The sequence below is a fragment of the Microplitis mediator genome, chromosome 1 (genome assembly GCF_029852145.1).
Source record: "Microplitis mediator isolate UGA2020A chromosome 1, iyMicMedi2.1, whole genome shotgun sequence".
Lineage (NCBI taxonomy): Eukaryota > Metazoa > Arthropoda > Insecta > Hymenoptera > Braconidae > Microplitis > Microplitis mediator.
The window spans coordinates 21991573-22010470 of record NC_079969.1 but is presented as its reverse complement, the minus strand read 5'-3'; the positions used below and the strand labels follow the sequence as shown (position 1 = coordinate 22010470).

General features: G+C 30.3%; 2 protein-coding genes across 7 annotated transcripts in view; one reads left to right on the top strand and one right to left on the bottom strand.

The window, feature by feature from the left end:
• Nucleotides 1-18898, bottom strand: part of LOC130664063 (FH1/FH2 domain-containing protein 3) — a 179971-nt gene that overhangs the window by 102308 nt on the left and 58765 nt on the right. The gene's annotated exons all lie outside the window — the stretch shown is intronic.
• Nucleotides 5006-13426, top strand: LOC130664105 (A disintegrin and metalloproteinase with thrombospondin motifs like). The gene is made up of 10 exons (XM_057463870.1): nucleotides 5006-5091; nucleotides 5844-5911; nucleotides 5981-6172; nucleotides 7232-7297; nucleotides 10394-10448; nucleotides 10515-10723; nucleotides 11132-11268; nucleotides 11394-11522; nucleotides 11688-11831; nucleotides 12999-13426. Exons 2-10 carry the CDS (start codon nucleotides 5861-5863, stop codon nucleotides 13273-13275), a joined length of 1260 nt encoding a protein of 419 aa, XP_057319853.1. The 5' UTR covers nucleotides 5006-5091; nucleotides 5844-5860; the 3' UTR covers nucleotides 13276-13426.

The following is an 18898-nucleotide window of genomic DNA, read 5'->3' as shown; positions in this document are numbered from 1 at the left end:
CAAAACTATATCTCAGGTAATTTTTACAAACTCGTACAATTACTTCCATATGTTTGAAAACTCATTATACCGAAAATATTGCTATCTCTCGATCGTGTCTACGTTGAATGCCCAGACGGGCTCCTTCGACTTAAGTCTACCGTCATAAACGTAAATATGAAAACTAACAAAATCAAGCGGATTAAATTGTAAAATATTTTTACTAAGGTTTTATTGTCTAAAAACAAACTCAATATAGTTGGGACTTTCCCAAGTCTCAGGAAAAACCCAAGTATTATTTTATCTCCGACATATATATATACTTTAAATGTACAATACATACATGTATACACTGAGAAAAAAATCTGGGCGTCGGTTGACCCTGCGGGCCAGCCCTAAAACTTCCCGCTGTTTTCGAGCTCAAGGAGCTTGAAAACATCACTGTGAATATATTTTCGAGCTCTTCGAGCTCGAAAATGTTATTACATGGAATCATTTTTTTATGAGCTTTTCAAGCTCTAACAAGTTACGTTTTATGCTAGAGTTTGAAAAGTTAAGAATCGAAAATCATTGATGAAGAAGCGGCTTTTAAATTTTTATTATCGATTATGTTCTCTGAAATAAATGTGTTGAGGCAGAAATCTATGTCAGTGATCAAAATCAAGATTTGAATGAGTTTTGACTAAGGCCAGAGCAATAATATATGGAATATCCGAGAAAAACATTAAAAACTGGATTTTCTCAATTTTTTGCTGATGACATGTTTTAAACTAAAGAATAAGTTAGATGACATTAAATGATGATCGAAAGAGACTATAAACAGAAAGAGTTGGTATGATTTCAGACACATTTAGTACATTATATTTTGATTTATCCGGAAAAAATAACATTTTATGTTATTTTTTTAACTTTTCAGCGCCGATATCTTTTGAACTAATCAACCGATTTTGACGTTTGAGGTGGCAATCGGCGCGTTTTCTTGAATTCTAGAGCTGATTAAATTTTGAAATTGATCGGATCAGTCACTTCAAAGATAATCGAAAAAAAAACGTTTTTTATCGTTGCTTTCGCCAACGATATCTTTCGAACAAATTAACCGATTGAGATGGTTGAGGTGGCATTCGACGCGGCTTATAAAGTTTTAGAGCTGATTAGATTTTGAAGTCGATCGTGCGAGTCGTTTCTGAGAAATCACTAAAAAACTAAAAAAAAAAAATTTTTTTTTTTCGTAATTCGCCAATATTTTCGAGTCTGCTCGATCAAATGATCTGAAATTTTCAGGAAAGTTGAGGGCCAACCAGCTCTTTCGATTGCCACCTCAACCATTCAAATCGATTCTTTAGTTAAAAAGTTACAAAGAGTTTACACACACACACACACACATGCATACATACACTCGGACATCATTCTGAAAATAGTCAGAATAGCTTTCTAGGACCTCAAAACGTTGACATCTGATGAAAACTCGACTTTCGAAAATCGGGGTGAAAACAATAACTTCCCAATTTTTCGAAAATCGTCGATTTTCTTAGCGGGAAGTTAAAAATTTTCTCCTGACAATTAAATTTTAGCTATGACAACAAAATGATTTGATTGCCCATTGCCGATCATATATTTGGTTGTTTCAACTAAATATTTTATAATCCACGAACAAAACAAAATATTAGAAACTATGAAATATTTAGTAAAGACGATTACGCGTTTAGTAGCAAGCATAAAATCAAATTGATTACCTGTAGAGCTCATAAAGTAGTCATAATAAAATATATTAGTGGACCTTAGAGAATGAGTTATCTATGATAAGTAAATATCGTTTTAAAATGACTGAATTGTTATTTAACAATTAAATAAATGCATATTTAGAAAAATAATTTATGTCCTTGACACGTACTTTTTTTTGTACTATGAGAAAGACTGTTCAGGAAAAAATTAATAATAAACATTAATGTCATAGCGTAATACAGGATACCCCTATATTACTTTCGAAAAAGGGTTGTCGTTACTTTGCTAATTTACAGCGGATGACCCGTCCCATAAATGCTTCAATTCGGGAATATAATAATTCTGAAATAAGTTTCTTACCAAGGACACTACAAGTGGTGGGCGAGATCTAGTGGCGAGCACCGAACTACTCCCGCTAATGCTGCCTAACACCATAACTTTTAAATCAATAATCATTAGGTTCAACTACATATTTATTAACCTCAAACAAATATATAGATTTATTTGAAATGAATATATTTCTTTATGTCTAAGTAATATTTATTAGAGTTAATATAATAATATTTTGCTTTAATATTTGGATTTGCTGGCACTATAAAATAGTTTAGTTGTCCATTAAATAAATATTTTCTTAACTTTACCAAATGATTTTATTATCTTAAAGAGAGAAGTATTAATGTCATCCAAATAGAGTCTATTAAATCATTTGTTAAAAATGACAAAATAGATTATATTGACGTAATAAAATTTAGTTGTCCCAAATAAATTTTAGTTCAACAGAATTTAACAAAACCAATTAAATTGTCCAACGAGAAATTTTTTCTCAGTGTACGCTTTTAAGTGGATGATATTTTCTATAGAAAGAGTTATAACTCTACAAGATAAAAAAATACACATGGTGGCAAAATTCTTTGACAATTCTATCATTAGATCTATTGAAATAGACCGATATATAAGGAGACCTACTTAAAAATGTGAGAATCGTTTGTGACTCTGCGAATCAGCCTAAACACTTCCAGCTGTTTCCGAGCTCAAAAAGCTCGAAAACGTTGTTTTCAAAATTTTTAACTTGCAAATACCTTTGATTACATTGATGTGTCCAATCTTGAAAACAAGTGCATTTTTTACTGAACTTGGAAATTCCAGACATCGAAAATAAATAATAAACAAGCGTTAAATATTTTCCATACCTTCTAGTAGTTTTTTATATATTTTTCATGCATCGAAAGTATCTGAGTTCGTGATTTTTTAGACCCTAACACATTCATATATATAAGAATATTAAATTAATCGCAAAAAGTTTTATAGATTTTTTATGTCTATATTTATCACAATACAAAAAAAAATTTCTTGTATAATCTCGATAATAATTTTTTTTAATTTCTAGATTGTATTTTGAATTATGACTCACTTACAGTAGTTACTTTATTTTAACTTATCGGAAAAAAAATAAGTTAAGTATTATCGACAACATAAAATTATTTCTTTATTATTTCTTACGACAAAATACCTATAATAAATTTAATATAGCATTATCGTTTCTATAATTCACCTCAATAGGTTAATTATATGCAACTGCATATAATAATTTTCAAATTCGACCTTTTAGCGGCAGCAGATAGCAACAAAAAAAAAATCTGTCTTTCGGTTGACTCTGTGGGCAAATCCCAAAACTTCCCACTGTTTTCGAGCTCACGGAGCTCTTCGAGCTTGTAAATACTTCTGTATGCCATTGTTTTCAAAAAAACCGATTTTTAGCATTTCTTTCTCCCACGACATCTTGCGTACAAATTAACCGATTGAGATAGTTACATTATTGTGTCCAATCTTGAAAACAAGTGCATTTTTTACTAAACTTGGAAAATTCCAGACATCGAAAATAAATAATAAACAAGCGTTAAATATTTTCCATATCTTCTAGTAGTTTTTTATATATTTTTCATGCATCGAAAGTATCTGAGTTCGTGATTTTTTAGACCCTAACACATTCATATATCTAAGAATATTAAATTTATTGCAAAAAGTTTTACAGATTTTTTATGTCTATATTTATCACAATGTAAAAAAAATTTTCCAGTTGAAAGATAAAAATATTGTGCAATTGTTTTAGTAATTTCTGTTTAAACATTATGGCATCAAATTTAGCCCTATGCATTGATATCAACGGTAAAACATTAAAAAGAATTAATTTTAGCGATTTTTTCATATTTCCACCTGTGTATAATTTTATATATAATTATTCAAAATTTATTGAACTCAGGTTACCATTGAATTTCGATATGTATATAATTTAATAATTTTTTTGATTTTTCTAGGTTGTATTATGAGTTATGACTCACTTACAGTGCTTGCTTTATTTTAACTTATCGAAAAAAAAATAAGTCGAGTATTATCGATAAAATAAAATTATTTTTTATTATTTCTTATGACAAAATACCTATAATAAATTTAATATATCATTATCGTTTCTATCATTTACCTCAATAGGTTAATTATATGCAATTGCATATAATAATTTTCAAATTCGACCTTTTAGCGGCAGCAGAAAGCAACAAAAAAATAAATCCGTATATCGGTTGACCCGGCGGGCCATTCCCAAAACTTCCCACTGTTTTCAAGCTCACGGAGCTCTTCGAGCTCGTAAATACTTTTGTATGCCATTGTTTTCGAAAAAACCGTTTTTTAGCATTTCTTTCTCCCACGATATCTCGCGAACAAATTAACCGATTGAGATAGTTAAGGCGGCAATCGACACGTTTTATTGTTCTAGAGCTGATTAGTTTTTGGAGACGATCGTTTAAGTCGTTTCTGAAAAATCAATAAGAAACTAAAAAAAAAAATTTTTTTTCCGTAATTCAGCAATGTTTTTGAGTCTACTTGATCGAATGATTCTGAAATTTTCAGGAAAGTTGATGACCAACAAGTTGTTTCGATTTCCGCCTTAACCATCCAACTCGGTTCATTAGTTAAAAAGGTACAAAGAGTTTACATGCATACACACACACACATACATACTGACACACGGATCACTTTGAAAATGGTCAGAATAACTACCTAGGATCTTTAAACGTCGAAATCTGATGAAAATTCGACTTTTATAAAGCGGGGTAAGAACAATAACTTCCGGAATATTTTGAAAATCTTCATATATCTCAACGGGAAGTTAGAAATGTTAAATTAGTTTTCTACCATGGTATACGTGTCCGAAGACAGTAAAATTATAGATAAATGCACATTACGTAAAAAAGCTTGAAGAGGTTCGTTTTGAGTCATACAACACATCAAAACGTAATTACCCTGATAAGAGTAAGAATAAAATGACATGAATTTAGTTGAACCTACAGTTATACATGAATGTTCGAGATTGAAACACTGCTCCATAAATATATTGTAAGTCATCAGCGTATTTTATTTTTTTTATTGTGTGAATTTTCATAGTTTATTAAAATTTGATATAAGTCCTGAGAAAACATTTTGCATATTTTTGAGCTCAAAAATATGGGGAAACGTTGACTCCGTTGTAGAATCTTAAATTTTTCTGTATTTTAAAGCTCACAATTATTTTTTCTTGTTTCTGTAAAAATTATGGGGTCTATTGATTTACTAAAAAGAAATCGATTAAAAAAAAAATTTTTTTTAATCAGAACAAAGCAATTTAAAAAATAATATTTGCAATTACATGAATTTATTAAAATATGAATCCGATTTGATTGAGAGATGATTTAGATCAGAAATTTTTGAGATATTTGATAAAATAAACAAACGGTAATTTTTTGGTATATTGATCACAATATTTTGGCAACTGTTAAGCAAATTAAGATTATTGTTGGAGCAATTGAAAGAATTATTTAAGGAAATTTGACAATAATTTCAAACTTGTATGACGAGTTGATTGGAGATTAAGCGAAGAAAAAAGAATATAAAGTTATTTTTCAAATACTTTATTCACAATGTCTCTAACAAAAATTTACCGATTTAGTCAAGTAGCTCTGAAATTTTTGAATTACTCATAATCTGTTTGATTGATTAATCTTAAAAGTGAATTAGTTTTGATTGTGAAGAAACTCGACATATTCTTAAAAATAGTCCGAAGCGATTCCGAACATTACATATAATTTACCTGTCGCAATCATATTTTTTAGGATCGTTACTAGAAATTATGAACGCAATATTTATTCTCTGTGCAGTTCTTGAAGTTCTGTTGCAAAAGGTAATTATAATTATTAATGAAATCCATAAAGAAACAGTATGTAGTATTAAAATTTATGAAATTTTGAAGGTTTATTTATCTGAAGCCCAAGTAAATAATGTTAATAGAAAACATGCTACTCAAATGAAATTTCCTGTCGATGACATTGAGTCATGGCTTAATCCTTCTGATGGAGTTTTAGCAACGGAAAATACTCCTGTTTATATTGTAAGAGAAGATCCAAATAATGTTAATAACTTTGTTAGTACTAAGCTTAATAGAGTGAGTATTTGGTAAACAATTATTAAATAAACTGGATTACACTGTAAAAAATTCCCGAAGGGAACGCAAAGTGTATCCGAAGTAAACAAGTAGTGGATCCGGAGTTAACGGGGAGTGAATAACTTTTTATTTATTCACCCCCTTTTGGAGTGAAAGAGGAGTAATTGCAGAGTGGTAACTTTTCATTTATTCAAATCTCTCGGAGTGACTTTCACTCTAAAGGGGAGTTTTGGAAAATATCAATCATAAAAAAATTACTAACACATAGCGAGATTGTCTTCTATATTTTGACATTAAAACTAAGTACCGAAATAATTACGAACTCGCTTTTCATATATTAACTCGAAATAATTTTAGAAAATTACGAACAGCTAATAATGAGAATTTTAATGCTTGTGAAGTTAAAGAAATAGACTTTTCCTTTTTTATCGTGAATATAATTTTCTTAAGTGATAAACTGTCATATAATTTACATCAACCATATTACACAGAAAAGAGAATTTCTTGATGCAACAAATTTTTACTTGTCCCAAACAAATTTTTACTCGCCTCGAGAAATTTTTCGTATGACGAATTGAAAACTAAAAATTTCTTGGAACGAGAATGAATTTTCTTAGAGCCAAAAAAAAATTTTTCTCGTCCTTAGAAAAATTTTGATTTCAATTTATAATACATAAAAAATCTTGCGCCAAGAAATTCTTTTCTTCTGTTTGTATACCACAAAGAAACATTTTTTATTGTACTGAAATATAAAATATGCCTATAAAAACTATGTCACTATATTTTATGTTTAATTATTAATACTTCAATCAATTAATCATTGGAATAATTATGTTTCTCATCAACAGTTATTTCTATTAAATTCAAATTTAGTTATTGAAACTCCGTACAAGAGTGAATGTGGATTAAAATATAATTCGCGTTACTCCAAAATCACTCCGCTAAAAAAAATCCCTATTCACTCCGGATTCTCTCTTGATTTTTCACGCTGTAATGAATGAATCATTACTAATGATCGAAGATTTACATTAATAATAATTTTTAATTGATTTAATTTAGGCCATGAAAGAAGCTCTTGCGTACTTGCGTCAACATAAATCTTTTGCGTTATCTCATCAAGCACAGGTAATTATACATATATTAGGATGTATCAAAAACTCGATTAATTATTTTTTCTTGGTCCCCAAGCCGAAAGTACGGTCTTCCTGGTCGCATTACACTTCAGAAAGAGCCTCTTTTGTGGCCGGCTCGTAATGCAGAGAGCTGTCACTAGAGTGCGCTTATTTAGTATGACTCGGTTATGTAGCAAATATACAGAGATTTTTCAATAACAAATAAATTATTTAAGAATTAAAAAAGTCAAAATTAAAACAAATGCACATACAGATTTTTTAATTCTTTACATGTGCATCTTTTTTTATTCTTTATTCATAGGACATTTTATTTTATATTTTCCAATTATTAAAATGAAAAAATATCTGACAAATACACGACAGCGCATGTGTCAAAATAGTCACGGATGCACCTGTCTATTTATTTATCATATCATAACCATAAATTTTAATGAAATTTGAAAAGTCTTGTGGCTAAAAATTTGTTATCAGTAAAGAAAATAACACATAAAGTAAGAGAAAAAGTAAGAAAATATACGAGAGATGATAATATATTCTTACTACTGTGTATTATTGTAGTTAATGTTTGAGCTCGTAAAGAAGTCTATAGTATATTACTAAATAGAGAAATAAAATACCTAGTTTCAACTAAAATTAAATCTATAATTTTCTTTTTCAATTATTTAATGTTTTTGATGCCCGCCCTGACCAGCAAAAACTTCGGCTTCGCCTCAGTTTTGCAAAAGTCGGGCGCCCCCCCCCCCCCCACCTTCACCGCTCGGCATCGCCATGCAATGTCAATTGATTCAACGTACTTTCGGCTGGGGAACAAGAAAAATAGTATACGACCCCCGGCCAGAAAGTTGAATTTTCTGGCGGATGTGATATGAAAGCCGAGGCGAAGCCGAGAAATAGAAATAATGAGTTATTTACATTTCTTTTTATTTTTTAATTCAATTTGTAAGTTTTTTCGCTTATTCAAATTTTTATTGTTCAAGACTGTCCTGTATAGTTTTGGTTATGCAAAAGTTATATGTTACTGAAATGACAATAATTGAGTTATAAAAAAATAAAAAAACTAATTCAAACTATTACCCATATAGGAAGAAACAATAGGCCCAAGCTTGGCCGAGGCTTGGCGCAAGACTTATTAACTCTGGGGAAAGCTTGAAATCTAAGCTTGGCCCAAGTCTGTCTAAGCATCGAAATGATAACACCCAGCCAAGCTTGAGTGACAGTGTTGTGCCAAGACTGCATCTAAGTATTGGCCCAATATCGAGAGCCAGTGTTGTGCCAAGACTGTTGCTAAATAAGCACCTATGCTTATTAAAAATAAATTAGAAAAAAAAAAATATTAGTAGACATGTGCGGGATGGTAACATATGGAAATAAATTTGTACACAGAGAAATCAGGTGGATCGATGAAACTAATTTATTTTTTGCATTTGCTGGGTCTCGAACCTGGTCCTTCATGACTGCTAGGTAAGCGTCTTATCCACTAGGCTGTTACGCTATTCACAGAAGCCAGGGGTTTTTAGGTACCATTTGTTATTTAGACTGGTAAACTAAGGCTTGTCACTTGTATAATGGCTGAACCTTGTCCCAAGACTGGCAAACCAAGGCTTGTCACTTGAGCATTGGCTGAACCTTGTCCCAAGACTGGCAAGCCAAGGCTTGTCACTTGAGCATTGGCTGAACCTTGTCCCAAGACTGGCAAGCCAAGGCTTGTCACTTGAGCATTGGCTGAACCTTGTCCCAAGACTGGCAAACCAAGGCTTGTCACTTGAGTATTGGCTGAACATTGGCCCAAGACTAGCAAACCAAGGCTTGTCACTTGAGCATTGGCTGAATCTTGGCCCAAGACTGGCAAACCAAGGCTTGTCACTTGAACGTTGGTCGGATCTCGGACCAACCTTGGGAGGCCGAGCCTCGGTAGCCCAGTATTGTGCCAAGACTGGCCCCGTTGTCAATATTTTTTTTCCTACAAGGGTAGTTACATATTATCAGTTAATATTCTAAATTCTTGAGCACCGTTTAAATATTTAAATTTTGGGTTCAAATTTTCAACGTAGTCATGATTTTACAAATATCAACTATTGCTGCCATGAGAAAGAAAAAATTTAGGAATAAAAATCCGAATTTCGATCATTTTTAATATTTTCTAAATTCGTGAGCGACCTTTTGAAAATTTTTTATCGAGCTGATTTTTGAAGAGGCTTCTTAAAACATCTTTAACCAACAAATCTTCATGCGAGATCGAAAAAATAAAAATAGTCGGTTTTTTTTTTGCGCCACCCTAATGTGTATAAAAAGTGTAGATTTGTCACATTTTTCATGAACAATGTGAACATTGTTCGCGATATTTATTCTTTGTAGTGTCGTTTTTAACCGATCAAAGACGTGCTATCTTACCATGAATTAAGAAAAGTATTTTTTTTCAATTTTTAACAAAACTTATACTAACTAGGGTCGTGCAGATAGCAATCGAATCGAATATGAATAATTGCTTCGATAAAAATAACTCGTAAGTTTGAATTTTTGCACTCTGAAAATTAACTCATAAATTTATTCTCAACATTTTCATAAAGTCCTGTTCTGTTTAGACTTTCTTTTTTAAAATAAACACCCAAAATATTTTACAAGAATTTTCAAATACTATGCAATTTTGGTTAAAGTACTTCATTTTTAATTATTCAGAACACTGCACTGAAAAAAAGAAATATTTGTCCCAAATAAATCAATTTAGTTGTGGCTTTTTTTGAATATTTCTTAATGACAAATAAATATATTTGGTACAACAAAATATGACAGTTGATTCAAATAATTTTATAATTTGACGGAAGTATATAATTTATTTATGGTAAATGTTTGATGTATTTGTGGTCAAGACATTAAATTTGTGATAAATAACCTAAAATTTCGCGGTACTATACATATATTTGCAGCCCTTATTTATTTGTAGCAATTGGATCATTTCTTTACCACAAATAAATCACTTATTTCACGCAATCAAACTACTCAACTATATTATATCTTTTTCACAATTAAATATTTATTTAGCCATATCCAAATATACGATATCTTTGGCTCAAATAAATTTTTTTTTCAGTTTGTAAATGTAAATCAAAATCCTGACGACATAAACAGGGGATCGACTAAATTACGTAAGTTGTTAATTTGAATTAATAATAAATAATAATATGATAATTATCAATTATTCAACTTGGCAGCACCAATTCAGATGGCATCATCATATCCTACTATAATATATCCTAGGATTATTGTAATTGTTGACAATGAATTATTTAAAAATGTGGGATATGACATACGTGAAATTATATTATATACTTTAGCATATTGGAATGGCGTCGACTTAATGTTTCGAAATATTGAGAGTCCAAAAATTAGAATCAATATTCCAGCGATTCTAATAGTTGAGGTAACATTTTTTTAAAAATAAACAAATTCGAATCGTCCCAATCACATAAAAATAGGCATACGTTTATCGAATGTTTTTTGTTTCTTGATTAATAATAGTATTTTATACATCGTGTCAAATCGGCATTATATGTGTGCAGCACTTAGACTAAATCATTAGCCGTCAATTAGAATGATTTTAGCACTCATTTTCAGTGCACACTAAACGTTCGTTGATGCTCATGCATGTGCACCTCCAATTTGTGCTGAAAACATTGCGCTTCTCAATTAGTGATTAATTTAGTCTACTTGTTACACAAGTCACTATTGAGCATTCGTTTTTTTAACTGTAAACTCAATACGTAACAAACAGTTTAGTTTTTTTGTTTGTCACAAATTAGTTAAATAAATATTTTGTTTTTTTTAACAGTGCCCAACTTTCTATCCAAAATTTCACTTCGCACCGGATAAAATTCATGGTGGTGACTTAATGAGCCAAGCGAGGAGGTTGTTGAATGACAACCATTTTCCAATTGATAGTTACGATATGATTGCTTTACTGATATCGTAAGTTTATCAAAATCATGTACTTTTTAATTTTTAATCGATACTATTTTTTTTACCAAAATGATTTTATTTGTCTAATGTTCAACTTAATAATTGAATATAATTAAATTTTTTTTGTATCAAAGCAATGAATTGTACACTGACACAGAATGGGTGGCAGGCTTGGCAGGTTTAGGAAAACCTTTGTCATGTGTTGTTCGCGATTGGGGACATTTTATGAGTATTCGTGTTATGGCTCATGAAGTAGGACATCTGTTCGTATAACACCACATTTTAATAAATATATCTTAAGTATTTTATGCTCAATTAGTCATTTTTTTACTTAGTCATGCTCGACTTGGCTAAAATTTCTATCTACAATTATTTGTTTAGTTAGAAACTTGAATTTAAAAAAATTTTTTTTCACTTGTTAACTTCAGGCTTGGTATTGATCATGATGGCACGCAAAATACAAAATGTCCAGAAAGTGATTATGCCATTATGGCAACCAGCGATTATGTAGGACCTAAATTCTCTGAATGGTCAAACTGCTCTTTAGATCAATTAACTGAAGAATTGGAAAAGTAAACTTTTTGTAATTTTTTAGTTTCATAAATATAGTATCCATAGTAGGGTGTGTCATTTTAAGGCTATATGTTTTTTTTACTGTTATACCAGAAAATCTGGTAGTATATAGAAAATAAAAAATTATGCCGCTGGGCTAAAGGGTCTAAGTTCAATAGCGGCTTAGCTCATCAAAAAATTCGATTTCCCATTTAAATAACACGGGAAATTTTTTTTTTTAACTTTGAGTATTTTTAACTCGTTAACAAATCAATAAATCGAATTGACTCACACATATTTTTGTAGGAAATTGAACGCTCTACAAAAAAGGTCTATTATCACTTTTCGATCAATCCATCTGTTCTAAAGTTATTAGAGCGCGAAGTCAAGTTATAGTAAATTTCAAGATCTTATTACTTTTTCGGCAAAACTATCAGACTTATCATAAAATGTTATAGGGTCTTTTTTGTTGACAATTTTATTCTCTACAAATTATTGCCAGTAAAGTTTTTTCAAATTCTGCATTGTTTTCTAGTTATTTTCATTTTAATTCCAAGCTCATTTCAATGTCGAGCTCTTGAAATCGATCAGAATACTACTTTTTTAAGAGCTTGGAATGAAAATGAAAGTAATTAGAAAACAATGCGGAATTTAAAAAAAATTTTACTGATAATAATTTGTAGAAAATAAAATTGTTAACAAAAAGACCCTACAACATTTTATAATAAGTCTGATAGTTTTGCCGGAAAAGGAAAAAGATCTCGAAATTTACTATAACTTGACCGAGCTCTAATAACTTTAGAACAGATGGATTGATCGAAAAATGATAAGAGACCTCTTTTGTAGAGCATTCAATTTCCTACGAAAATATGTATTAGTCAATTCGATCTATTGATTTGTTAACGAGTTTAAAATACTCAAAGTTAAAAAAAAAAATTTCCCGTGTTATTTAAATGGGAAATCGAATTTTTTGATGAGCTAAGCCGCTATTAAACTTAGACCCTTTAGCCCAGCGGCATAATTTTTTATTTTCTACATACTACCAGATTCTCTGGTATAGCAGTAAAAGAAAAATATAGCCTTACAATGACACACCCTAATCCATAGTGATGTTTACTGATTACTGATTTATTTAACAATTAGCCAATAGAACACCACATTTAATAATTCATTTTTTATTTTTACAGTAAAAATTTATATAACAAATTCGATATGCAAGGTGCGGCGGTTCCGAGAATATTACCTGGAAAATTGACGGATTTAGATGAACAGTGTATTCGCAGAAGTGGAGACAACACAAAAGCTATGAATGAAGAGGGTAATTGCAAAACACTCACTTGTCAGGCAACGCCAAGTAATGTTGACCCTAACTACAAGCGTACGTGGGTATATGGGCCAATCGACGGGTCTTACTGTGGCCAAGGTAAAATCTGTCTTCTTAGAAAATGTGTGAAAATCTCATAAATGACTCAAGTACTTCAAATTTTCAACAAAAAATACGCGACAATATTAACAATATTAAAAAATTGTAAATTATCACTATTTTTAAAAATGGATTGGTTTAAATTAATGCCAATGATTTGAATCGTACTTAATAAAATTCTTTTTGAAATTATACACCGATTTGTATTCATTTGTCAATATACTTATTTTTAATGAATTTTAGGATTAATACAAAGCAGATATTAAATAAAATTGATAACCCAAATTACCTCATGATATCCAGACACTGTAAAAATCGAGTGTGATTTTGAGTGAATATAGATTTAATTGCAATGCGTGTCCACTCCGTCGCTCACAGTTTCGGAATTTGAAATGTAATTTCACAAACTGGCCATGTAAATTTCATAAAATAGTCTTTAGATCGCATGCATTCACGAGGAAAAGCTTAGATCTGACGAAATGTCAGATTTGGTCAGATCAAATGATATCTGACCGGACATCGAATTAGGCCCTGATTATATCTCATCAAAACATGTCTTACCACCTATAATAACAACTGATAATTATTTTCCATTTATGCTCAGATATGAACATACGACACCTAAAATCTGAACATATACGAGGAAATTTAAACAGATATCAAGAAAATCTGTGAAAAATGAATCATACATGACCATATATGATCAATATGTGCTTCATAAATCGACAATTTTTATCTTTGCTTCATATATAGGCACATATTATTAATAAAATAGTTTTCATATAAGACTAATTTTAAATTTCAATATATGATCCATAGATAAGCACACATGATTCATTTGTATCAGAAAAAATTAAACAGATATTTTTAAATCTGACAAAAAATTTTTTGATACAATAAGATTCAAATTCAAAATTTGATCATATATCATGTGATCCGATTAGATTCAACTGGATCGGGAAGTTAAAAATAGCAGTCAAAATTAAGTTAATTAAGTCAAAAGCAAGACAAAAAAGTCAAAAAATAAAATAATTTTTCTGACCCGGGAATTTACTCAAGTAAAAAACTGTCTAAACATGAATTAGTGATTTTTCACTAATTGTAAGTGAATAATCGCTTTTTTTTCAATGCTACAATCGTACCAGGCAGAATTAGTGACTATTCACTAAATGAATATGTGAATATTAGAATTCACTGATTTGATAAGTTAATATTTGAATCCACTGATTCGATAAGTGAATGTCAAGTCTCAAAGTAGAGAAATCAAACCACTAATTTAGTAAGTTAAATTCACCGAACATAAAGTATGACTGTTGCACAGATTTAAGTAGTGTAAAGTACTATTTGGATTAGTAACACTAACTTGTTAAATTAGTACGACGGCATAAAAATTTTAGTGACAAAAATATAATAGAAAAAACAATATAATTTGAAAGATCGAATCGTATTGGATCTGACAAATAATAATTACTATTTGTCATAAAGTTATATAAGATATACTATATTACTACCAAAAACGGCACTTATTACTCTGTCAAATGACAGAGTAGTACTTGTGTCAGAATTGTTTCCAATTCGAAATATAATACACTTATCCAAAAAATTAAAGGAACAAGAAAATTTTATAAATTTTTTAGTGATTTTTGGAAGGCCGTATTTTGGTGAAAAATGATCGCATCGAAAAAATAAAAAAAGCAAATTGAAGCTTGAAATCTCTAGTTTGAAGATCTTCCAGCAAAATATTTTTTTGAGCCACGGTTTTTGCGGAATCATAAGAAAAAAGTCGAGACAAAATTTTTCTAAATTTTTTAGTTTTGTTTTTTAGGTCTACGGGGCCGGGAAAAATTTTTTCAAAAAAACGAATTCATGGCTCGTTTAGGAAATTTATTCAGCTACAATTTGCTTTTTTTTGTTTCTCTGTACGACAATTTGCTGCTGAGATATCAGCCTTTAAATGAAAAAGGAGCCTTTTGTCTTTGATTATTGATATCTCAGCAAGTAATGGTCACACAGTAATTTAAAGGGCAGTTTAATAAACTTAAATAAATTCCCTACAAGCTACATTTTCGATTTTTTCAAAAAAAAATTTTTTTTCATCCTTGATATCCATTTGAAAAACCCACAAAAAATGGCCATTTTCTGGTTTTTTAGTCAACTCATCGCTACTCTGCAAACATTGATAAAAAAAATAATGTTGCCAGGTAATTTTACAGCTTAATGTACCCCCAAAAACCCTGGAAATTTTCAGATTGATCCATTGAACCGTTTGTCCGGTCCGATTGCTCAAAGTTTTGCAAAACAATTAAAGGAACAAGTTTTGTTCCTTAAATTGTGTAATCATTACCAAAATGAAAAAATTAATTTTTTTCGGATTTTCTTCCATTTTTGCGTTAGTTATTCAGTAAATGTAAGGTCAAGAGGAAAAAAAAAAATTTTCCAAAAAACGAGACCAAACAAGAATTTTTTTACATTTTTTTTTTTTTACGTTTCATTCGGGGGGTTATTTTTTTTTTCGTTTTTTGGAAAATTTTTTTTTTTCCTCTTGACCTTACATTTACTGAATAACTAACGCAAAAATGGAAGAAAATCCGAAAAAAATTAATTTTTTCATTTTGGTAATGATTACACAATTTAAGGAACAAAACTTGTTCCTTTAATTGTTTTGCAAAACTTTGAGCAATCGGACCGGACAAACGGTTCAATGGATCAATCTGAAAATTTCCAGGGTTTTTGGGGGTACATTAAGCTGTAAAATTACCTGGCAACATTATTTTTTTTATCAATATTTGCAGAGTAGCGATGAGTTGACTAAAAAACCAGAAAATGGCCATTTTTTGTGGGTTTTTCAAATGGATATCAAGGATGAAAAAAAATTTTTTTTTGAAAAAATCGAAAATGTAGCTTGTAGGGAATTTATTAAAGTTTATTAAACTGCCCTTTAAATTACTGTGTGACCATTACTTGCTGAGATATCAATAATCAAAGACAAAAGGCTCCTTTTTCATTTAAAGGCTGATATCTCAGCAGCAAATTGTCGTACAGAGAAACAAAAAAAAGCAAATTGTAGCTGAATAAATTTCCTAAACAAGCCATGAATTCGTTTTTTTGAAAAAATTTTTCCCGGCCCCGTAGACCTAAAAAACAAAACTAAAAAATTTAGAAAAATTTTGTCTCGACTTTTTTCTTATGATTCCGCAAAAACCGTGGCTCAAAAAAATATTTTGCTGGAAGATCTTCAAACTAGAGATTTCAAGCTTCAATTTGCTTTTTTTATTTTTTCGATGCGATCATTTTTCACCAAAATACGGCCTTCCAAAAATCACTAAAAAATTTATAAAATTTTCTTGTTCCTTTAATTTTTTGGATAAGTGTACTTCTAAAATAAGTTTCTTACCAGGGACACTACAAGTGGTAGGCGCGATCTCGTGGCAAGGACCGAACTACTCCCGCTGCTGCTGCCTAGCACTGGTGACTTTCCTCTCCTCTATATGATTCTTTTCTCTCCAAAGGTTTTTCTTATGGTTTAAAAACGATTCATTTTCATTTGCACTTGAAAAATTATGTCGATTAAGTCGATTCAAGAGTATTTAAAACGATAAAAAAATTTTTTTTTTTAATTGTTTTGAATCGATTTGAATTGTTTCTTTTAATCAGGGGTAACATCGATATTAATAGTGGAATTTGACTAGTGAAATAGTGAAATTCACAAATTAAAAAGTGCGTAACAGCTTCACTTGTGGAAGTTGTAAATATTTCGCTAGATCATTAGTGAAAATCATTAATGTGACTAGTGAAATTGTAAAATTCACAAATTAAGAAGTGCATAACAGCTTCACTTGTGGAAATTATGAAAATATCGCTAGATCATTAGTGAAAATCATTAATTTGCTAGTGAAAATTATAGATCTAAATTTATTAGTGAAGATTCACTAATTTATTGTTGAAATACACTGATTATGAAGTGAATACTGCTTCACTAACGTAATTAATGAAAATTTCACTAATTCATGTTTAGACCCGTGTAAAAAAATTATTGTTCACAATGAATTTAGATATAAATTTAGTCTCGAAACTCAGATCGTGACACAAATATGACTTTCATCATGAATTTGTATCAAGAACTTTAATCACGTCAAAATTACGACTCAGTAAAATTTCAATCCAAGTGATCCGAAGTTCATTCACTAAATTAATTTTAGAATCGAAACTGATTTACGTAACTCAAGTACTTGATAAAAGAAGATTATTGGTAATTTCTGAATCGATAAATTTGACAAAAGATTCAATTCAGTAAAAATTCAGTCAAGTTTCTATCGAAGTCATCTCAAGTCCAATTCAAAGACGTAATAAATTAATTTTATAATTGATACTGATTTACTAGACGAAAAGTTGGAGTAAATTCATGATAAAAGTCATATTTGTGTCACGATCTGAGTTTCATCATGAAATTCAGATCTAAATTCAGTATGAACGAAATTTTTTTTTACACGGGGAGAGTTTAAATTTAAAAAAAAAAAATTTGCGTGAAAAATATTTAAAAATACTTTTGTTTTTACTAACACTTGACAAAAAGAAAATAAATAAGAATTTAAAAATCTGAATATACGTATATAATATATCTTTCTTTTAATGATTAGTCATGACAATTGAATGGGACTTGTCATCTATTGGCAATGAGGCAAAAGAGTAAAAGCAACAATAAAGAAAAAAATTTTACACACGAGTGGGTTTATTCACATATTATTTCATGTATATATATATACATATTCGCTAGAACATATAAGAGTCGTTGAATTATTGTCCTCGATTTCTCGCCCACGTTTTTAAAATGTAGTGGACCTGGCCACCGTGACATTCTTGAGGATACTTGAGTATCCTGCTGAATACGTTAATTATACTTGAGACTCCATCATACATTTACACACCTTTACATATATACATATATATTTTTTTTATTGCTAAAACATAGTATTGTACTTTCACTCTTCCTATCCTATAACCACGTAATCGATTCTTTAATGAATGAATCGGCAGTAATATTGAAATAAAAATAAAAAATAAAAACTTGTTTGTATGCTAATGAGCGAGTAATTATTATCTGGCGTGGAGATCAAGGAAGGCAGCCAACCTGACGACAATACTATAATGTTAAGAAATAAATAAAAATGGGGAGCATAAAACGCAGAAGTAAAGAAAGTGAAGAAAAAATTTAAAACGTGTCAGACGTTATTGTTAAAAAGTATGACCTCTCTATATCATCTGGTCCTTGTCCTGTCTCAAGTGCCTCTACTCTCATTGTCACACGTTCTCACTATTTTTCACTATATATGACAACTCGACACAGAACCAGCAGCACCACTACGGTGTTACCCTCCGTTTACTTCAACGACTTGCAGTTACTCGAAGCACGAAAATTGAGCTGTTAAATTATAAAATTTTTTCCTCCTTTCGTATCTCGCGCTCATTTTATTTTTTTATCTCCACCTACACTTCTGTTGGTATTATATCGTGTTTTCTCGCTCTACGGACTCAGGATGTCAGACGACCGCCGTAATCTCGTGTGCCAATTAACTCTATGCCACTCGAGAATAATTTAACGTAATTGCTGGCTCCATTGTTCATAAATCAAAGTACAATACTTTTTTTACTTGTCTCGGATTTATT